General features: G+C 42.7%; 1 protein-coding gene across 1 annotated transcript in view; it reads right to left on the bottom strand.

The window, feature by feature from the left end:
• The window catches only part of LOC126335917 (Down syndrome cell adhesion molecule-like protein Dscam2), a 935,428-nt gene that overhangs the window by 672,336 nt on the left and 241,376 nt on the right, over positions 1-21,716 (bottom strand). Inside the window, exon 5 of the mRNA XM_049999390.1 lies at positions 14,156-14,317. Within this exon, the coding sequence (XP_049855347.1) occupies positions 14,156-14,317 (162 nt within the window). The remainder of the gene's footprint in view (positions 1-14,155; positions 14,318-21,716) is intronic.

Here is a 21,716-nt window from a genome sequence, read left to right as displayed (position 1 = left end):
TGTAACTACAGAAATAATGCGTTTTTTGTCCTTACACGCGATTCTATTGCTGATGTAAAACAGCGTAGTAATGGCGTTTTTTTGTGCTGTATGTGCAACAACAGAAGTAATGCGTTTTTCGTCCTTATACGCTATTCTATTTCTGATACTAAACAGTGTAGTAAAGGCATTTTGGCCGGAGTGGCCGTGCGGTTCTAGGCGCTACAGTCTGGAGCCGAGCGACCGCTACGGTCGCAGGTTCGAATCCTGCCTCGGGCATGGATGTGTGTGATGTCCTAAGGTTAGTTAGATGTAAGTTCTAGGGGACTGATTACCTCAGAAGTTAAGTCCCATAGTGCTCAGAGCCATTTGAACAGATTAAAGTGTGCAGAAAGTAGCTACAATATGATCACATAAATGAAAACTATGGTACTAATTTTCCAAAAGTCCAACTGATCCCATGTAAAATCGCTAAGTGGGTCTAAGGCTTCCATATAGTCAGTTGTTCACCAGTCTGATATAACAGTTGAAGAAACCCAAAACGAAAGCAGGACTTTTAAATTTCACATTCAAGAAATCATTCACGTAGAAGAATCATATAAACGTACCGTCGTTTGATCATCAAACGGACCCCCCATACCAGCGACAGAGTAGTAATTATCCCTGGCGCAGAGTAACAGCCGAAGCAGTTGAAAACATATAACTCACCAGGTCCGGATGGAATCCCAGTTCGGTTTTTCAAAGAGTACTCTGCGACATTGGCCCCTTGCTTAGCTTGCATTTATCGAGTCTCCCGCGAGGACAGAGCAAAGTCCCAAGAGAATGATAAAAAGCGCAAGTGACTCCTGTATACAAGGAGAACAAAAGGAAGGACCCGCAAAATAGCAGACCAATATCCCTAACATCTGTTTGCTGCAGAAGACTGTAACGTATTCTCAGGTCGAATAAAATTACTTTTCTAGGGACGCTAAAGCTTACGTCCACGAAAACGACACCTCACGACACCTTGCCACGTAGGCGCGGTTCCCCCCCCCCCCCCCCCCCCCCCCCCCCGTCGGAAGTTCGAGTCCTCCCTTGGGTATTGGCGTTTCTGTTGTCCTTAGCGTAAGTTAGTTTAAGTTAGATTAAGTAGTGAGTAAGCCTAGGGACCGGTGACCTCAGCAGTTTGGTCCCATAGGAACTTACCACCACCGTAACCACCGTAATCCTCGTTCGAAACTCAGCTTGCCCGTTTGTCCCATGATATATTGCGAACTATGGATGAAGAGCAACAGGCAGATTCCGTATGTCTAGATTTACAGAAAGCGTTTGTCACGGCACCCCATTGCAGGATGTTAAAGAATGTACGAGCATTTTGAATTTATTCCCAGATATATGAGTGGCTCAATGACTTCTTAAGTTATCGAATCAAGCATGTTGTCCTCGAAGGTGAATGTTCACCAGGAACAAGGATATCGTCACTAGTGCCTCAGCCAAGTTTGATAGGGCAGCTGTTGTTATCTATATACATAAATGATTTGGCGGACAGAGTGGGCAGCTTTCTGCGGTTGTTTCCTGACGATGCTGTGGTGTACAGTAAGGTGTCATCGTTGAGTGACCGTAGGAGGGCAGAGGATGACGTAGACAAAATTTCTAGTTGGTGAAATGAATGGCACCTAGCTCTAAATATAGAAAATTATAAGTTAATGCGGATGAGTGATAAAAACAAACCCGTAATGTTCGGATGCAGTGTTAGTAGGGTCCTGCTTGACACAGTCACGTCTTCTAAATATCTGGCCGTAGCGTTGCAAAATGATAGGAAGTGGAATGATCATGTGAGGATTGTAATATAAAAGGCTAATTGGCGACTTTGATTTACTGGGAGACTTTTAGGAAAGTGTGGTTCATCTATAAAGGATAATGCACGTAGGTGGCTAGTGAGACCTATTCTTGAATACTGCTCGAGTGTTTGGGATCCGTACAAGGTCGGGTTGAAGGGAGATACGTAAGCAATTCAGAGGAGGAATGCTAGATTTATTACTGGCAGGTTCGAACAATACGCAAGTTTACGGAGATGGGGACCTCAAGTGGGAATCTCTCGAGGGAAGGCGAGATGCTTTTCGAGGAACACTAATGAGAAAATTTAGAGAACCAGCATTAGAAGCTGACTGCAGAACGCCTCTGTTGCCGCCAACATAAACACTGAGCGTAAGGGCCACGAAAATAAGACGCGAGAAATTAGGGCTCACACGGGGGCAGAGAGACTGTCGTTTTTCACTCATCCTATTTGCGAGTGTAACAGGAAAGGAAATGACTGTCAGCGGTACGGGGTGCTCTCCGTCAAGCACCATAAGGCGGATTGCGGAGTGTCGATGTAAATGCAGATGTAGAGCTATCTGCCAGTATTTCAGAACCATCACAGGCAGTGACAAAAAGGACACATTCTGAAATGATTTCACTTGCACTTTGCACAACCGAAGACGACAGCAATGAGAATTAATATTATCAGCAATTCGATTGTACACCAATAAAAAAGCAAAGCATATCTGGAACAACAAAGCTATGCACCGACTTAGGGAATAAATTCGGAACCCACTTAGTGAATAAATTCGGAACAAAGCAAGAAACCATTTACTGATCATTGAATAGTAGTACTGAAATATGTCTGGGTTAAAATACGAGCAACTTACTGTGTGTTACCCAGTGCAGTAACATTAAACTCATCTATTTTGAAACAATACTACCTGTTTGTCATATTCTTGTGCTTGATTATTCAATAATACTTTATGAACTACTAGTGTAAACTGTCTTCTACTTGCTCTGTTTTTAAAATCAACAGAAGATCGAAAATGACTGATTTTGTGAAAAGTTAAGATTATTTTCACGTACACTCACAAGACAGCTGTCCGAGTTCACAATATTACTCTACAGAATTAAAAAAAAAATCACATCATCACGTTTTCAAGACACAGATTCTTAGCTACCAATAATATGCACTACAACTACAGATTCAACAATGACATAGAATTGATGACAATGTGTTTAGCACTTAGGCTGTTAAATCGAGATCATTTGTGGTGTCCGACTGCGATGAATCTGACTCGCGAAGATATATTATGAAAGGTTCCATAATTCATACGACATTAATTTCTTTCTGATATTCTTCGACCTGCAATTTCTCAGCATGTCTCATGCAACCTACCCACACAGAAATCGTGATGCTCTCGATCGCTGTGTGCATAAGACTCAAGATTAACAATTTTAAAAGTATTTTCCTTTTTTTTTGCGACTTAAGATTTCAACAGCATCCATAGTATCTCGATGGAACAGTAAAGTGAATGCTACCGTAGCAATGTAATAACTTTGTACCCATATTGTTTAGCAATATCATCTATTGCTTATGTACAGTACGCAGGATTACTGGCACTGACAAGCAGCAGCAATTCCGCTCTGGTTTCCGACGGATTGTGGGGGTGTTACTGCTCGACAAACTGACTAATAGGGACTTGTTTGAGTGGCACTGAGTGAACACTGGCGTCATCCATCACAATTTGGATGGGCGTATAGCAATAATGGTTTGTAAGGCATTGTTTAAACGCAGTCTATGTCATCTCACTGCTGTAGTCTTCGGAATTCTTCTACTCTGAAGTTTAAAAATTAGCTTACGCAGAGGAACAAACCGTATTCCCTCCGACCCTACATGTTTGGCAGTAAGACAACCACCCTCACCCACCTGAATTTTAAAACTACCAAACCCATCGCGTGTTTTCCATCACATTCATTTTGAGTAGTACTGGTTCACATACGTCTCGTCGATATAATACATGCGATATATTGAACTTCATTATTTTTAAAAATTCGATACTTTTCGCCCCAAAATATAGCTTCTTTCCATAAGGATAGTCTCCCATCGTTCATACCGAAACGCTATGTCCTTTAGACGTCTTAGCCTAGTCCATTGTCTGCCTTTAAAATCCAGCTTCCCTCTCATTCTCGAAATTAAATTGTCTGCACCCTGGTATTCGACTCTCGAGTTCATACTGAATGAATACCTTGTACGTGAAAGTTCTTAGAAAACTCACCCTTATCACCTGCATCTTTCGTACGACTGCGTCGCTTCCATGGCGATCTAAAAGATGCCGTACCGCTGGTTTTGATACATGCGTTCTCTTAGCTAGAGACGCGCTGCACGGTTCTCAGTCCCTCGCCACGGGCTTCAGCCACTCCAGCCGGTTAGTGGAGACGGTTGGGGAGCGCACAATGTGGCGACCAGTCATGTGCTTCAGACCCTTTCTTGAAGAAGTTATACGCTCGGAACACTACAGCTCTCATTTCTGTAAAACTTGGCGTTTTCCCATCCATCACCCATGACGAATAATTCACAAACAATACAGTTGTTAACTCAAGTGCAATGCAGAGGTAAACCCCACTACACGCTCAACGTACAATCAGCAACACGCGAAACAGAGTGAAACGGCGGAATGACGCTATTGTTTCGAGCGTAATGTGGTACACTTTCCCTTACTAGTGCACATCGTCACATCGTCTGGCGGCGTCTGAGCTGCACAGGACTATAACGCTTAACTTCATCCAAATTAGTTCGCGTTCGGCAACTGTACAAACATCGATAGATATTATCTTATTTCTTACGGCTGTGGATACGCCTGTGCCACCTGTCTTGAACCTATCTTTGCGACATATATTCCAATAGAAATTTGGCTTTTCGCTGATATTAACAGCTGATTTCAGCCAACTCTCTGTAACCAAAACTATACGGGCATCTACCATCTGAGCTACCGAAGCACGACTCACACCCGGTACTCACAGCTTTACTTCCGCCAGTATCCGTCTCCTACCTTCCAAACTTTACAGAAGCTCTCCTGCGCACGAGAGCTTCTGTAAAGATTGGAAGGTAGGAGACGGATACTGGCAGAAGTAAAGCTGTGAGTACCGGGCGTGAGTCGTGCTTCGGTAGCTCAGATGGTAGAGCACTTGCCCGCGAAAGGCAAAGGTGCTCGTGGCCTGAAATTCTTGTAGTCATGGTACAACACCCAACAAATCAACTTTTGGCCACTCAAGTAGGTCAAAACTCGTCGGAGAAACAGTAAAACCCACCTGCAGGCAGCCGAATGTTTGTCAACCAGAATAGCGGAGCAACATGTCGCCATGCGGCAGCAAACACGAAAACTCATAGAATACTCATTACGCCGGGAAAACTACGAAAATTACTACAGTAATTTTGTCTTTTAGAACGACGTGCGATCATCACGAACGACCAATTTCATAATTTTGGAAATTCTAACATGACCTTATTTTTTTTAAGGGAAATATATAGCTTGCTTGATGTTATAAAACTATGCTACAGACAAATTATTCATGTATTTGTACATTTACTAACCTAAAAATTATTTTACATCAAAATATATAAACATCAGGGTATTTCATATTTAATGTGGAGTGACAACAATTTTCTAGTCCGTATGAATCACATATTAAACGATGGTAAAATGGAAGTCTAATCTGTTTTATCCTATTCGCAAGGCGCTCACACGAGGCATACGGTGGTAACAGCAGAATTATCTCACAGTCTTCTCCAGCAACGTTCTCTAAATGCTTTCAGCTGGGTTTCCTGGTAACAATGCCTTTCTTAGAAAGATTCCCATTCAAGTTGTCTGAGCACCTCTGCTATATTTACGACTTTGGCATCGTGTCATTGAATCTGATATCTACCGTCAAACCTATATGATAAGGACCCCAGTTTCTGGTACAAGTAGTGTCACGTATGCGGTTTCCTTTATAGATGATCAGCTATTTCCCAGAAACCTTGAAGGTAATCTGATTGTCCTATTCTGCTCGTCTTTTACTAATTTTACGTGTTCGTCGTACTTCGGTTTTTTTAATTACCTGCAGAAGTACTGGATATAACTGTATTCTTTTATTATTGTCATTATTTAGCATTCAGCAGCTTTAAATAGATCTGGCACTCAGTGACGCGTTTGCAATAACATGAAACCTCCGTATCTCTCCTGCACTGGTGCATATCCTAGCCGTCTTAAGAAGCTGGCCGACAGTTGGCAAAGTACATTCCACATGTCCGTGGACAGCAACCAACTCCTCCATGAACATTCCCCAACGACCATATTTCGTAACCACATCACATGGAGAATAGTCAAAAACTAATTAAATACCTAAAACACGTTCAAGGCTCAAACGTTATACCACGCGTAGGGCGTGATGATGCTTGTGGTGGCAATAATGCCTCCAGATTTAGGTGACTTGTCCTTCTAGTGTACAGCTGTAGCGTACACTGTGGCGAGCTCAATCAGATTACGTTTGTTGGAAAAATCATTGGCATTATCTATCAACAAAGAAACGGCTACAGCTGGGGAGTTTCTTCGCAAATATGTAACTTACTCGATGATTTTTCGTTCTAAAGGAGCCCTAAAAGTTTGTTAACACTTCCCTGAGTCCAATTTTTTCGAAGACATTCAAGTGAATGAGAGACTATAGTACCTATAGTTGAATTTGTTACGAGTATCACATTTGGCAGGCTGGGTCTTCCTAATTACATTTAATTGACGTTTAAGAAACTAGCAGTCGGTAGCATTTTAGTCTGTTGTCCAAAAATATTTTGTTTCTTTCTGAAACTGTAAACTTTTTCACATTAAATGCAGAAAGTGAGGAAGATGAAAGTGATGATAGAAGAGAGAAAAAAATGCAGAGAGTGTTGACTGACTTCAAGGAATTTCAAAATCCCGCCGCCTACTGTGCGCTCCACTCTTTCGAAGTGTTGTTGAATCGCGGCTGTTTCCGCCATCTTAGACTTGGAGGGCTCCGGAGGCGTGCTCTGCCCTCGCGTTTCGCGGAGTGGAGCGAAACTCACCACCGGCAGTGTGTACCTCCTGGAGTGGTTGCAGCAATAGCAGTCTTCTCCCCCCCCCCCCCCCCCCCTTGAGTCACTGTGGCGAGAAACTGTGTACGCAGATGCTGATGTGGCAGGTCCTCATCGTGCCGTCGTGTGCACTACAGTGTAGTTACCGACTACACAGTATTCTCCTGGAAACGGAAATGTTTGTAGGCACGTTTTTCAGCTGTTCAGTGGTGTGATTACTAACTTTGGAAGTGTGAAAGCGTCGGAGAGAGTCGGTCACATTCTACCAGCTGCAGTTTATGGCTAGTTTCATGCTATATGGCTCGACAAGCTGAGTTGCACGTGGGGTTGTAGTGAATCAATGTGCGTGTGTGTTCCTAGTCAGTATGGTATCACGTCCTGCGACTTGGTTCTGGGTCATTTGCGAACTTTCTGCAATGACGTGTGATTGGTGATTTGGGACATTTAGGTTTTATTTTTGCATGCGAACCGAATGAAAGGTCAGTGACCAATAGATTCTCTGTCTGATGTTTTGTTCTATCAGTTGTCTATTGAGAGCTTTGATATTTGTGGAATTTGTTTGAAACTTGCTATTATTTCTCTATATCAGTCAGTGCATGATTCGTTCAGTGAGTTCATTGGTGGGGAATTAATTCTGCACATCATGTTGGAGAAAACGATCAGTCAGTCCCGCTTGTTGTACTGTTTAGAAAGTTAAGCAACTGCAATTGCATGTTTTTGTTACAGTTAAGAGCGACTGAACCACTGTTGTTTGAATTGTCACATTGTGAGATTTGTCCGAGGACGTGTGGTCTGTAATAGCCGTGTCCGGGCGAGCACTGAGTTCTGGATGGCTGTAATATATGGATTTTTAAAATTTTGTTGGCGGTGTATCTCATACAGATTTTGGAGGCTGGCGTGTGTGCTCGTATAATTTAAATTGTTGGCTTGGGTATTTATATCATGTGTTTAGGCGTTACCTACTGATTACTGTCAAGTGTTGAAAATGGGTAGTAAGGAACAACGTTAGTTCGTTATCGCGGTTCATCCGATTTGCTCAGTAGGTTTCTTAAGTTGTTAACCACAAAATCCTACAGCTATCTGTTCTGATTACACCAGCGACAAATCAGAGTTAGTGCACTTATGACCGGCAAGGTAACCACCGTATGCTTGTATTGTATTGTCGGCACTGAACAGGCTAAAGACTGTATTGTTATAATGGGGCTATCTCCATGATGTATAGTGAAAACATAGATAAGTTAATGCCAGTGCTGTCTTACGATAAGTGTTTTATTTCCCGATGGCTGTAAGTGATATCGTATCTTATGCTAAACGGTTACTGTCTGAACTGTAAGTGATACTATCGCATTAAAGTTAATTAATATCGAATTAGCGCTCGAGGTTAAGAGTCAGCTTGGGTGTAGATTAATGAGTGGCCGTTAGTGTGTCTACTAATTCATAGAAACTATTGCTGCTGATCGGGCATATGGCAACATCTGTGATATTTTATGTGACTGACTCTGCTACGGACGCTGCTTATTAATTGTAACCTTTTGTGATCCTTTAATCCTCACGTTGGTTGTGTTTGTGTGAGGCAGTATACACTGATTATGCTTGTATTAATAATTTCCAGCTGTGTGATAAAGGATTTAATTGCGTTTTCTGCTGTGTAGTTAATATTGATTTATGCCAGAATTTTATGTTTCTGAAGTGCTTAATTCATTGTGATCAATGCACGCATTTTTGATCAAATATTTAAATTGTTGGTCAAATCTTTCATTTTGTATGTTTTAGATATGAGTGTTGCAAGCCAGTTGTGTTTTAAGTTGGAGTTAGAAGGAAGTTAATATGCTCAACAGATCACATTAGATATTCAGGTCTCTGTTTTGGAATAAAATCGCTTGTAGCTTCCATTTGTCTTCCACTTTGAACAGTTCCGAGGTTCGCACAATGGTCGAGCTGGTCAAATTCTGACGTCTGGCGCAGGATTCGCTCTCAATACGCTCGATGGCCTTATTTTTCGTCATATTCGGAAGACCTGAAATTGAGGTGCTTGTGGGATTTTAATCTGAAGAACTGAATGAGAATGATTCTTTCGCCACAACCAGCTCTGCCACAAAAACATAGCACTCCACTTTCAAATTGTATTGTCACACAAAATCTATTCAGCTGCTAACCCTATGGACCAACTTGTATAAATGAGCTTTGACCATATTGGAATGCCTATCTGAACAGGAGAACAGGGTGCCAGGGGAAGGAGGTGCATGGTTTTGGGCCATTGTAGTCCATCTTACGTAATTTGAAAGTAAGGTGATCAGAAATTGTTTAAAGAATATAACTAATTCATATTTTTAATATTTAATGCTGCGTTTTGTAGTTTTTACCACGTAGAAGTTTTGTTACGTATATTATCTCAGTTAATAATAGCATCACTTTCAACCATCCTACGCATTTTACAGCGCGAAAAGACTTATTTGTTTTCCGTCTGTTCAGCTAAAATAATGTGTTTATTTTTACTCGAGTCATATTTCTTCTCGTTAGCAGTATACTTACAACAATGTGTAAGTATGGTGAAACGTTATTCATCTTTGTATTATCATCAGTGAGAACAATCAACAAGTATCATCAGTGAAAACAATCAACACATTAAAGATAGTTTGCTTGCATTTTCTCTGTAAGGGAGAGCCAGATAAAATGGCCAGATTAAGGTATTCCTATTTTTTAAGATGTGTGGCAATAGAGGAAACTACATAGAAATGAAATATTTTAATCTGGCCAGCCGCTGTGGCCCAGCGGTTCTAGGCGCTTTAGTCCGGAACCGCGCGACTGCTACGGTCGTAGGTTCGAATCCTGCCTCGGGCATGGATGTGTGTGATGTCCTTAGGTTAGTTAGGTTTAAGTAGTTCTCAGTTCTAGGGGACTGATGACCTCAGATATTAAGTACCGTAGTGCTCAGAGCCATTTTCGGTTGCAATCTGCAGCTATTGAAGTATAATATTGAGTAGTTTAATTGGCTCAGTATCAACTGAAGTACATTCAACAATCAAATCTTCAAAACAGTCACTTTGTCCGACATGTGCGGGACCGTGTGCACTTAACCTTGAAGTCAGAAATAAGAGGTAAAATACTATCTTAACAAAGTGCTAAATATGTTTTACTGTGAAACATGATTGGAATTAGACTTTTCACAAATAAATCAAAATCTGTTCCTCAGCTCTTCGCTAGCCCAGAGGGAGCACAACTGGTCTTAAATCCACTCTCCTTTAGCACTGAATTTGAAATTTTTTCCTCTGTCTTCATCGGTGTCGTCAGAAAGAGTTCTTCTAGGGTTGGGTTTCGTGCTCCTCGCAGTTTTATTTTCACTGATTTTCTTCTCTTCGGCTGCTTTCGTTTCTCCTTTTTGTTTTATTTTTCTTTCTCTTTATGTATTTGTATCAGATGCGTCACTGTCGTAACGACTTGCTGTGAATATCGCCTCGGAGCCCTTCTTTCGATCGTTGCTTTTACGTTTTTCCCCTTCATTAGGCGGTCAGAAGTCACCTCCGAGAGGGCTATTATTCCCGCAAAGGATGAACGAGTTTACATTGAGATACTGTGAATTTAAGTTATGCTATCAACAATGTACTGTAAATATGGAATGCGCATCTACGAAATTCGAAGACGAAAGTTGTTTGGAATGCATAAGACTGTTTCACAGAAATAATCAGTGAAACACATCGTAGTTACGCGGTCATCCACTTGCTCAAGTGTCATGCTGGCGATGTACACGAGTTTGGCCAAAACCGACTCACCACCTACCACAGTGCGACGAACGGGCCGCAGCTGATGTACGTCTTAAACTATGATGAACCGACACAATACCACGAGGTTGTAATAAGAGGAAGATGTGTTGGTTTCACCTGTTGATTGTTGGTCACAACTTCGACAACTAGACATGTTAGCTATCGCAACGTCGTTCTCAAAAAGTTACTATGCAAAAGAATTATTTGCTAATGATCTAGCTAAGTGCAGTACTTCAATGAGATAATGACCAGATGATGAAAGCAATTTTGATCGTAATTCTGCATCAGGAGCCTACATGTTATGCCAGACATAATTATACTTGTCACAGTGGTGAATTCTTAGATTTACTACTGAATGAGGCCGAGTTGATACTATAACACGCACAGAATGTTAGATCACTTTATTACACCTTGAACAAAATGAAATAAGTAACTTCATATAACTCATTTTTAGGAGAAAGAAGAAAAGCACTTTATTTAACAGGTTTGATCCGTGATTACCACTTGCCTTGTAGAGTAGCAGAAACAGATGGACATAATGTAACCAAGACTTGTCAGACTCGCCATGCCCAGGAATATAAGTGTGGGGGGGGGGGGGAGGAGTGTTGTCGCTGCTAGAGCAACTGAGTCAGCTGGTTCTACTGCATTTCTTTCTGTTGCAACATCAACTGCTCGTTCCAAAGTTCCATGAATGTTGAGTCCATGGATAATGAACATTTATTGCGCTGGTGTCTAAATTTCACGGCGCCAACTTTGATATTATGATGAGATACAAAACGCGAAAATCTGTTATTATGGTAGAAGCATATCAGCTGGATTGAGACGTAGCTTCAGGTTCACGAGCCTTAGGCTTCACTCCACTGTGAAGCGAAAACCACTTGAATATTAAAAGTTGTCGAGAACTGTAAACAAACCCAAACCACTGTCACAGAGAGCCAGCGCAAAGTTGGGTCGGTATACGTTTAAGCTTATGGTGCGTGACGATCAGTTTCATGGGATAGCAGCAACTTGATTTTGTCATTTTTTCTTTTCTTAAATGTTATTTCAATTCTTCATGAGGGGATGAGCTTGCATCGGATCAAAGCACTCTTAATACAAATGTTACGTATTTAATAAATATTTTAACGTATATAGTGCAGATGAAAAGATCTATTTGTAACAATATACCTTGGTGAACAAATTTTATGACTTCATTTTCTTGGTGATGCTACTCAACAGTTGAAACATTATCTATGAAGATAATGTCGACGCTGCTAAACTATCATGGTGATGCTGGTGGTGCATGTTACTGATCATGTTTTTGATGCAGGTGAAATGATAGTTACAACAGTTTGGTGCCGTCGATCTGTACGAAACTTCTAAGAATTACTGAGCGAAAGATGTAGGAGGGAAGAAAATGGAAGTATGAGGTTAAGTGAGGCGTTGTTTCCTTGGGGTGGAAAGAAGGGTGTACTTCAGAGCAGGTTTTATCATTGGCCACAGGGACACTGCAAGATCTACCGTGACAATGAAATGAGTAGGTGGGCATAGGAGAGGAATTCGTGGCCGGCCGCATCAAACCGTTCAGAAGAGTTAAAAGATGTGATAGTATCGGAGTGGCAGTGCACTTGCATAGGTGATTACTGGCTAGGGTACTGGGCGATGGAATCGGATTTTCCGATTAGTGTATAGGGACCGAAGGTGCTCCAAGACGAGAAGATGGCGTGGAAAATGGTTGAGATACTTGATAATTTGTGTCGCTGGATTTGTAGAGCTCAGTGAGTAGCTATCGTGATACTGTCACGTGATTGTAGCGTTATTTCCAGACCAGCAAAGTATTACATGTGTTTGGGAGCATTTTTGTCTCTGATCGGCTGTGGAGATTGATATGCTGACATTCAAAACACATAATATTATTTGTTAGAAGTAGTCCCTCTAGACTATGGCCCTGTACACGTACCATGAGAGTTACCCCCTGTTATTTTAACACATGTCCTATCACTCTGTCCCATCTTCCAATCAGTGATTTTCAAATATTTCACTTCTCCTGGATTCTGCGTGGAACCTCGTCATTTGTTACCAAATTAAATAATTTTCACCATCGCTTCCTTTCCGATTTTTCCACAGTCACTTTTTCACTTCCATAAAAAAAGGGCTAGAAAGGTACAGTCTCAAATTTCCTCCTCAAATTGAGGCTTATGTCCAATACCAGTGCCGCGTGGGGTAGCTGCGGCGTCTGGGGCGCATTGCCACCGTTCGCGAGGCTCCCCCCGCCGGAGGTTCGAGTACTCACTCGGAAATGGGTATGTGTGTTGTTCTTAGCGTAAGTTAGTATAAGTTGGATTAAGTACTGTGTAAGTCTAGGGACTGATTGTCTCAGCAGTTTGGTCCCACAGGAACTTACCAAATACTTCAAATTTTTTTCCTATACCAGGAGACTTCTTTTGGCAGGGAATGCACTCTTTGCCTGTAGCAGTGTAGCTCTTATACTCTCCTTGCTCCGTCTGTCAGAAGTAATTTTGCTTCCAAGGTAGCAGTTTCCTTGATTTCGTTTACGTCGTGATCCCCAATTATAAAGTATACTGATAGTATAGTTTTTCCTACTGTTCATTACTGTTGTCCATCTTCTGCTTAATCTCAGTCTACAGTGCGTGCTGATTAAATTGTTCATTGAGTTTGCCAGGTCATGAAATTCCTTGACACTTTACCTGTGAATAACAATGTCATTAGCGAATTTCATACTTGTATCATGTATTTTAATCCCTTTTGTCTGCATCATTGCATCAATATGCAAGCTGTATAGCAGGGAAGAAATACTGTAGCGCTGCGTAGATTCTGCACATCAGCTTTAATAATCGGTTGGTTGCAGCGCCCCTGCCCCCCCCCCCCCCCCCCCAGAATGGTTTTCGGAATTCCGGCGTAATGTTGTCTATATCTTCTGTCTTGGTTGACCACAAGTCCTACAAAGCTCTGACAGTAATATTAGTTGTGTTATGTCGCCCAATACAATATGCAGTTCTTGCTCTATCACATCAGTAGACATTGTGACACGTCTCATAGGACTTCAATAAACTCCTCCCACGTATTCCTTTTGTACTCTTAATGTTGGCGCTCTGCGTTTAATTTTATCGAACGTTGCTTAGACTTTCCAGCTGCAGAATCTCTGGTTGTGGAGGTCATTTTATTTTTCGGTTTCTTCAGTTATTTTCTGCAGTCATCCATTTTAGCCTTCCTACACTTCTTATTGATTCCGTTCCTAAGTTGATGCGCTACACCACTGTTCGATTGGCCGTGCAAATTAATACACTTACTTGCAAACGCATATTCACATGACCTGGGTGGTAGGGTTCTCGCGCTTTGACTGCGATCAAAGAGATCGCATCCTGTGCTCGACCGTCACCCTGTCACGCAGAACCAGATCTACCAGTGTCCACGTCTCTCGACCCATTGCACTACACCCTTCATCCGTGTCGACAGGAGTGTTCCCTCGGCAACACTATTTGTTAACCAGCTGCTCACAAACGTATCGCTCCCAGCAGCAGGTGGTGTAGCGCGGGCTGCCTACCTGTGCTGACGTCTGCGGTGATGCGCTCCCTGGCGCCGCGCACCCACGACGTGACGGCCACGTAGTCGCGCACGAACGACGGCACGTGGCAGCGCAGCACCGCCGTGTTGCCCAGCACCACGAACTCGTCGTACACCTGCAGCTCGTAGAACTGCTTCACCACTGCCGGCACACAACATACACACAGAAGTGATTACCAAGTTACATGTATTTCTACAAATTATTTCAGGATAGCATTTCTGGCAACTGAAAAAATTACAATTAATTATTTCTGTTATTTTGATGAGGACTAGAGCCAAAACCTTAAGCAAAATTTCTGAATGAAGTCATTTCAAAAATGGCTCTGAGCACCATGGGATTTAACTGCTAAGGTCATCAGTCCCCTAGAACTTAGAACTACTTAAACCTAACTAACCTAAGGACATCACACACACCCATGCCGGAGGCAGGATTCGAATCTGCGACCGTAGTGGCTGTAGCGCCTAGAGACGCTCGGCCACTCCGGCCGGCGAGGTCATTTCACCTTAGACTATTAAAGCATTATCTGTTGCAATCGCTAATTCGACACATGTTCATTCTCAAAGATTTAGGGATAATGGAACTCACCCGACCACATAAAGTTGTCACACACTGGAACATTGTTTCCAGCAACGTAAAAACAAAAACCTGTGGTGGTATACATAAATCCGCTGTTCCAAATGCCATGAGAGCCCTCGTGAAAAGGACATAAAGTAACGGGAAACAGCAGAGATGATAGCGAACACAACATCCACTCTCCACACTAAAGTAAAAACGTCTGACTGCCTTGCAGCAGGACCGGGTTCGATTCCCAGCCGAGTCGGAAATTCTTTCCGCTCGGAGACTGTGTGTTGTGTTGTATTCAGCATCATTTCATCATCATCTACACGCAACTCGCCCAGTATGGCGATTGCTGGAAAGACTTGCAACTCTTCGGTCGAACTTGTTCCGGTGGGGACTCCCAGCCGTCAATGCCGTACGATCACTTCATTTTACTGCATTATGTTGTCGAGTGGGTCTTGAAACCAAGAGGCGATTGAATAAATTTCCTTCAAAGGCCATACAGTTTAAAATGAGTATGCTAATCAGGCCAAATCTCCTTGAGCATTGGCAGTCATCTTATAAGGCGAGACAAATAAGTCGAAAAAGTATTACTTTATCATTGCAATAATCTCCATTTTCATATATTCGACGCAAGGCTGCAGCTTCTATGCTTCAAATCCCAGAATGAATGCACCTGAAGTTCATTATTCAGTAAAGGTTTATGGCTATGATTCTAGCTGTTTGGTGAGCCCAATGACATATTTTCAGACTCATGAACGTAAATGAAATTTCCACCCCCGATCGACTGGCGTCTTGGGTTGAGTCGCGACCAGAACGAAACTTGCCGTACTATTCCACATAGGTGGTTTTCGCCAGAGATGCTGCTCCTTATACATTCTTCATTATCCAATAGATGTCTACCGGTGTTCGTCCTTTGACAACCAAGAAAAGAATAGTAGTCTACTTTGGACGCATTTGGTAACAACTTCGCCATAGTTCAAGTTTCCGCACTTACTGCATGCAGATACGAAAGACATGAATGCTGCACTAATTATTTGCTCACATGTCGGTGTTTATACTGTATACCCACACCGGAGTCGCACTACGTTGCACGTAGGCTTTAGGAACGCCATCAAACGGAAACTTTTTGATAGCACTTTACTTTTTGTCAGTGAAGAATTATATTTTGAGGAATTGGATAATCCATACAAAATATAAAAACCGATGTACATATGGAAATATGTGTGTATGTATGTATGTTCCAAATCTACTCCCAAACAACTAGATCGATTTCAACCCACTTCGAACGCATGTTATTTACTGTCTGGTAACAGTGTGTGGCTAAGAACCACCCACCTGTCGAAGGGGTGGGGACGAGGAAGCGAAAGCAGTGGGGCCCACAATGCGAGAATACCCGTACTTAAGCCATCCAGTATTTGTGAATGAGAGCACTTAGAGCCTTGCAAAAAGATTTACACGTAACCACGAACCTTTACGTAACTTTTTCTCGATGACGCCTCCAGCAAAATGATGAAAAGAAAAAAGCTTATCGCTTACTAGATTTTCACTACTCATGCAGTAAAACTGCCACATGAAACATGACGTTTTAATTGATTGCTTATTTAGTACTAACACTACTCGCAACATATTTCTCTGACGGTATCGTCATATGCTACTAAATATAGCTATTAAAAATGTAATTGTACCACGCATAGTTCAGAAGATATGACATCATAAACACTGAGAGAAACTGTCGCTTAATCCATGACGTTTTAAGTTATTTTTTTCTTTACTACTACCTCTATTCATAACACATTTCGAAGACAGCAGGCCTCTTTATATCGCTGGATGTACCAGCAAAATTATTTCATTGTACAGCACACAGTTCAGGAGATACGATATCATAAACAATGAGGTGAGTGAAAATGAAGCTGCAGGATTAAATTACCTAGACTTACAGGTGTAATATTTGTATAAATACGCGTGAATACGTTAAACAAGTGTGAAATATATTTTACCTGTGCGTATGCGTGCAAAGCCTCAGATAAAGAGCTCTCCTAAACCAGTGGAACGATTTCAGTCAAATTTGCGGCAAGTATTAATTACAATATGGAACGAAATACTGTCGGGGCAAGAACCTCTAGCCTCCTACTGAATGGAATGAGTGCGGTAATGTGGAGAGAAAATGGAGAAACAGGGGATGGAGGGACAATGAGGAGGAACGAAAAGTTTGGCTCGGATTGGAAGACAAGGAGGAGGTGGAGGAGACGGATAGACACAGGGGAGGGGGAATGGACAGAGACAGGGAAGAGGATGAGATGGATAGAGAAAGGAAAGGGGAGGAAATAGACAGAGAGAAGAGAGGTGGAGACAAGCAGAGAGATGAGGAGAAGGAGATGAACAGAGGGGGAGGAGGAAACGGGCAGAGAAAGTGAAGAGGAGGTTATGGACCGAGAGAGGGGAGAGAAGAAGATGGACTGGGAGAAGGAGAGGAGGAGATGGGCGGAGAGAGGAGGAGGAAAAGATGGGCTAATATAGGACAGGTATAAATACATACCTGGGCAATGGGTATGAATTACTAAGTATTTTATTTACACCACTGTGTGCATATATGGTTCACATCCTCTTCTTCAAGTGGAAAATTACGACACGTCTCTTAGTGTTGACCGCGGACCACAAATGGCGTTATAGGCATATATCACGGGAACAAGCCAGAAAAATTGAGTAACAAAATATTTGTGCATGAACTGTACAACAGAATGAATACATGGTAAAATTTGTTCATGGTTTGGAGGTTTACTAGACGCGAAATTTTGGTAACATGAGCTGAAATCTCTAGCCTTCTAGCAGCAACATCGATTCTAACTCAGCTAACGAGCCGATCTGACTCGGCTGAGTGACACGTGTACCTTATTTAATTTTGCTTTAACTCTGTGACAGAGTTCTTCAATCGTAGTTGTAGCTAATGGTCTCGTGCCAATCTTTTTGCATGACCTGAGTTTGTCAGTGGGTGAGAAATCCAGAAAACAAAAGGGACAGGGCAGTTGTCGAACGCTCTTTTCATGGATGTATATCAGGGCAGCACATTCAGATGCGACCTTGCGTTATCTTGTTGAGAGATACCGTAACGGAAATCTCGAAGACAGGTGCTTAGCGCATCACAAAACACACGCAGTCGTGTTATTTACCCAATGACACACCCTATCATTACACAAAGTTCTGGGCCCATATGACGATGTCGGATGCAGTTTGGCAACTTTTGTTTTCCACGAGCATCCACGTACGGAAAAGGCAGTTTTGACGCTGTGTGCCTCGTCTGAGAAAACTTTATGAACCCACCCTGATATACAGTATTGTTTTGTTGGTCGCACCAATTTTGGGACCACCTTCCTTCGCTTACACGTCAAGGGAAGCCACACATATAGTCGTGAGACTGTCAGTGGTAAAGCAGATGTCGTCGGTCTCTGTGCTTACTTGTCTTGCTGTAAACAAGCCCATTTGGACGTCGTTGTACGACCCATCACAGCTGAGAGAATAACAGCTGTGACACTGAATGACGTTGAGTATAGGACTGCTAAACCCTACGACAAATCTCAGCCTCGATAGGCCACGGTCATGCCAGTATAAACTTTCGACACATATCGACAGACATTTCTCCCTGCTACACGTGACCTGATACCACAGGGGTTGGACAAAAATGTGGAAACACCACGAGAAATGCACGTTTGAACATACACAGATGTCAGTGAAGTCCGCAGGTTTCCTGTAGTATTTGACGATGAACCGCACCTCTCCAATATTATCAATGCGTAACAAGTGTCAGTCATGGTCGGAATATTTTTTGTAGTTTTGAGTGCATTGTGTCGCAGCTAAGTGAATTCGAACGTGGGCAAATTGTTGGTGGACGTACGGCAGTTCCTTCCGTAACGAATGGTGCTCAAGTGTTTGGTGTTTCAAGAGGCACGGTATCGAATATTTATACCGCACACAGGGAAAATGGGAAGAATGTCATCCGCTGTGTCACAACGTGGATGAAAGTGTATGTTGTGCAATTGTGACAGATGGTCACTGTAGAGAATTGTGTCGAAAAATAAGAGCTAAAGCCACCGCAGAACTGAAAATAGCACTTACAAATACTATTAGTACCAAACCAACACGAAGGGTACTGCTGGCTGAGCTGGAAATCCAAAATAACGCATCAGTCATGAAAATGCCAGTAACAGGAGAACATGATGCAGAAGCGATTAAACCTGGACTATGGAGCGGTGGAGAAAATCATTTCCTTGTATGAGTCTTGCTTCTCACTGTTTTCAACTTCTGGTCGAGTTTACGTCCCAAGAGTGAAGCATCATCCTGTGATAAAATGCTTGTTGCGTACCCTACCGTTGCCCGACCGCCTATGAAACGTCTCTTTTTCAGTCGTCCCAGGGCAACGAGACCATTTGGGATTCGTGCCAATCATTCCCTTGAGTCCCTTGGTGTGGAGCGCGTGGCACCCCAACTCCAGGATTTTACCCGCCTGCCTCCCTGGTTGCTTCAGAGGCCCAGCGTCCTTTTAGACTTGTCAGAGTATCGGAGGAGCTGCACTCCTGCGTTGGTTTTTACCTCCTTATTTCACGATATATTAAACCAGCATCCCGACCATGTACCAATATTTACGGATGGCTCTAAACAGGGGGACTCTGTTGTTTGTGCTGTTGTTTTCCCTGATCGAGTCGTCAAGTTACGGTTTCCTGCGGCGTTTACCATCTTTGATACCGGATTGTTTGGGATCTTGCGGGCATTGGAGCAGATGAGATGTGTTCCCAGTCTTAAGTTTCTCATCTGTTCTGACTCCCTGAGTGCCCTTCAGACTATGCAACACTTGTACACAGCGGATACGGTCGTCCAGAACATCCACGATGCCCTACTCCACCTGCAGCGGTAGGGGAAGGAGGTTTCTTTCTGCTGGGTGCCGGGGCACGTGGGTATTAGGAGAAACGAACTGGCGGATGTGGCTGCCGAAGATGCATGTTCCCTCCCTCACATTGTTGAATGTGCCGTCCCCCTCCATGCTGTTACCTCCCTTTTGCATTTTCGTGTGATGTGTCAATGGGAAGAGGAGTGGCTGGCAGTCGGTGAAAATAATCTGCGTCTGGTCAAGGCCACCACGCGGCCATGGCGTACGTCCTACCAGTCATACAGGCGGGATGAGGTTCTCCTCACTCGCCTCCGCATCGGGCACAGTCCCTTACCGCATGGTTTTTTACTTCGGCGGGAGGACCCCCCAATCTGCAGTGCTTGTGGCATCCAGATTACTGTCCGCCACATTTTACTTGACTGTCTTCTATTCTCTGACCAGAGGGAGGTGGTTTCCTTGCCTCCGGATTTGCCCTCTATTTTGCAAGACGACGCAACGACTGTGGTTAAGTTCTTACGGTTTTGTGTCCTGTCCAATTTGTTGCCTCGGATTTTAGGGAGAGGATTTTAATGTGCTACTGGCTGATTGGCTCACCCAGGTTTTAGGTAAGTGGTCCGCAAGTCACGATTACCTACTTGTTTCACTTCGATATCTGTTCTCTTTTCCTTGTGTTTCCTTTCCTTTTTAGTACGTTCTTCTCCTGTTGTTTTGCCTCTGTATGTGAGGATTTGGAACTGCGTCAGGTCTGTGTCTTTTAGCCGTTCTCCTTGTTCGCTGTCCGTCTTCGTCCCTTCACCGCGTGTGTTGCTCTGCTCACACACATCGAATTTTACAGGACTACTTTTGTGAGTGCGAGGATGAATTTTCTCATCTCCCATTTGGACCAAGGGCACCCGATCTCAATATTACTGAGCCTTTGCGATATATTTTGGAAGATCAGTATGCACCACCATCAACATGGCTTAAATTTGTCATTATTTTGCAGGAATAGCGGTATAAGATTCCCTTGAAACTCGTACAGAGCCTGTATTTATCCACTGCGAGACGATTGTAAGTTGGTTTGAATTCCAGCGTGTTTCGTACAGCGTATTATGGGTGGTAAAGTTTTGAGTCTTTGGTTTTCCGATATATTTGTCAAATCTGTAAATACGATTTTCGAATGAGAAACTCGTTTATCTACAGAATGTAAATGGCATTTCTCCTACCTGCTTTCATTGCAAGGATAAAAATTTGAATGTCACCGACGTTGCAATATTCCTCACGTTAATTTCACGTTTATTGCATGCCGTCTTCATTGTGTTGAAATTATACTATTTAAAGAAAAGCTTAAACTGGCAACTATTACTCTTTTTGTAGATGAAGAGGAAGATTATAAATGATTAAGTTGTTCATTGTGCTATTGCACTGTGGTCTTAAGAAAGCTGGTTGTGGCGCATTGTGCAGTTGGCAGTATGAATGTATTGCGTGACGCTCAGGCCAACACTGCCGTTTTGCCTAGTTTGTTTGTAGCGTGTGCTTCGGACCGGTGTGGGGGTAATAATGTATTCCATAATTTTATCGTTTGCCGTTATGGTTAGCCTATACTAGGTTGCGAAGGGCGTGTGTGCGTGACTGTCATATATTGCCGGCCGAGGTGGCCGAGCGGTTCTAGGCGCTACAGTCTGGAACCACGCGACCGCTACGATCGCAGGTTCGAATCCTGCCTTCTGGCATCGATGTGTGAGATGTCCTTAGGTTAGTTAGGTTTAAGTAGTTCTACGTTCCAGGTGACTGATGACCTCAGAAGGTAAGTTCCATAGGGCTCAGAGCCATTTGAAAAATTTTTTTTTTTTAGTCATATATGAGAGTCCTAAAGTCAAAACAAGACAAGTGCTTCAATATCTTAACAAAAAGCATGTGAAACAAAACGTATTTGAACCCTTCCAATTTTATGAGCATTTTTTGATATGCTCGCTTGAATATGACTTCATGCTGACTGTTTTAAGAGTGTAATATAATGAAAATTGTAAATGTTGTATGCTTCTGGATCATACCACAGGTGCCTTCGCGACAATATTTCATTACAGTATCGACATAGAGAACGTTGATGCACCATTAGCT

Source organism: Schistocerca gregaria, chromosome 2, assembly GCF_023897955.1.
Source record: "Schistocerca gregaria isolate iqSchGreg1 chromosome 2, iqSchGreg1.2, whole genome shotgun sequence".
Taxonomy (NCBI): domain Eukaryota; kingdom Metazoa; phylum Arthropoda; class Insecta; order Orthoptera; family Acrididae; genus Schistocerca; species Schistocerca gregaria.
The sequence above is the reverse complement of the archived record's forward strand: the minus strand, read 5'-3'. Positions and strand labels throughout refer to the sequence as shown.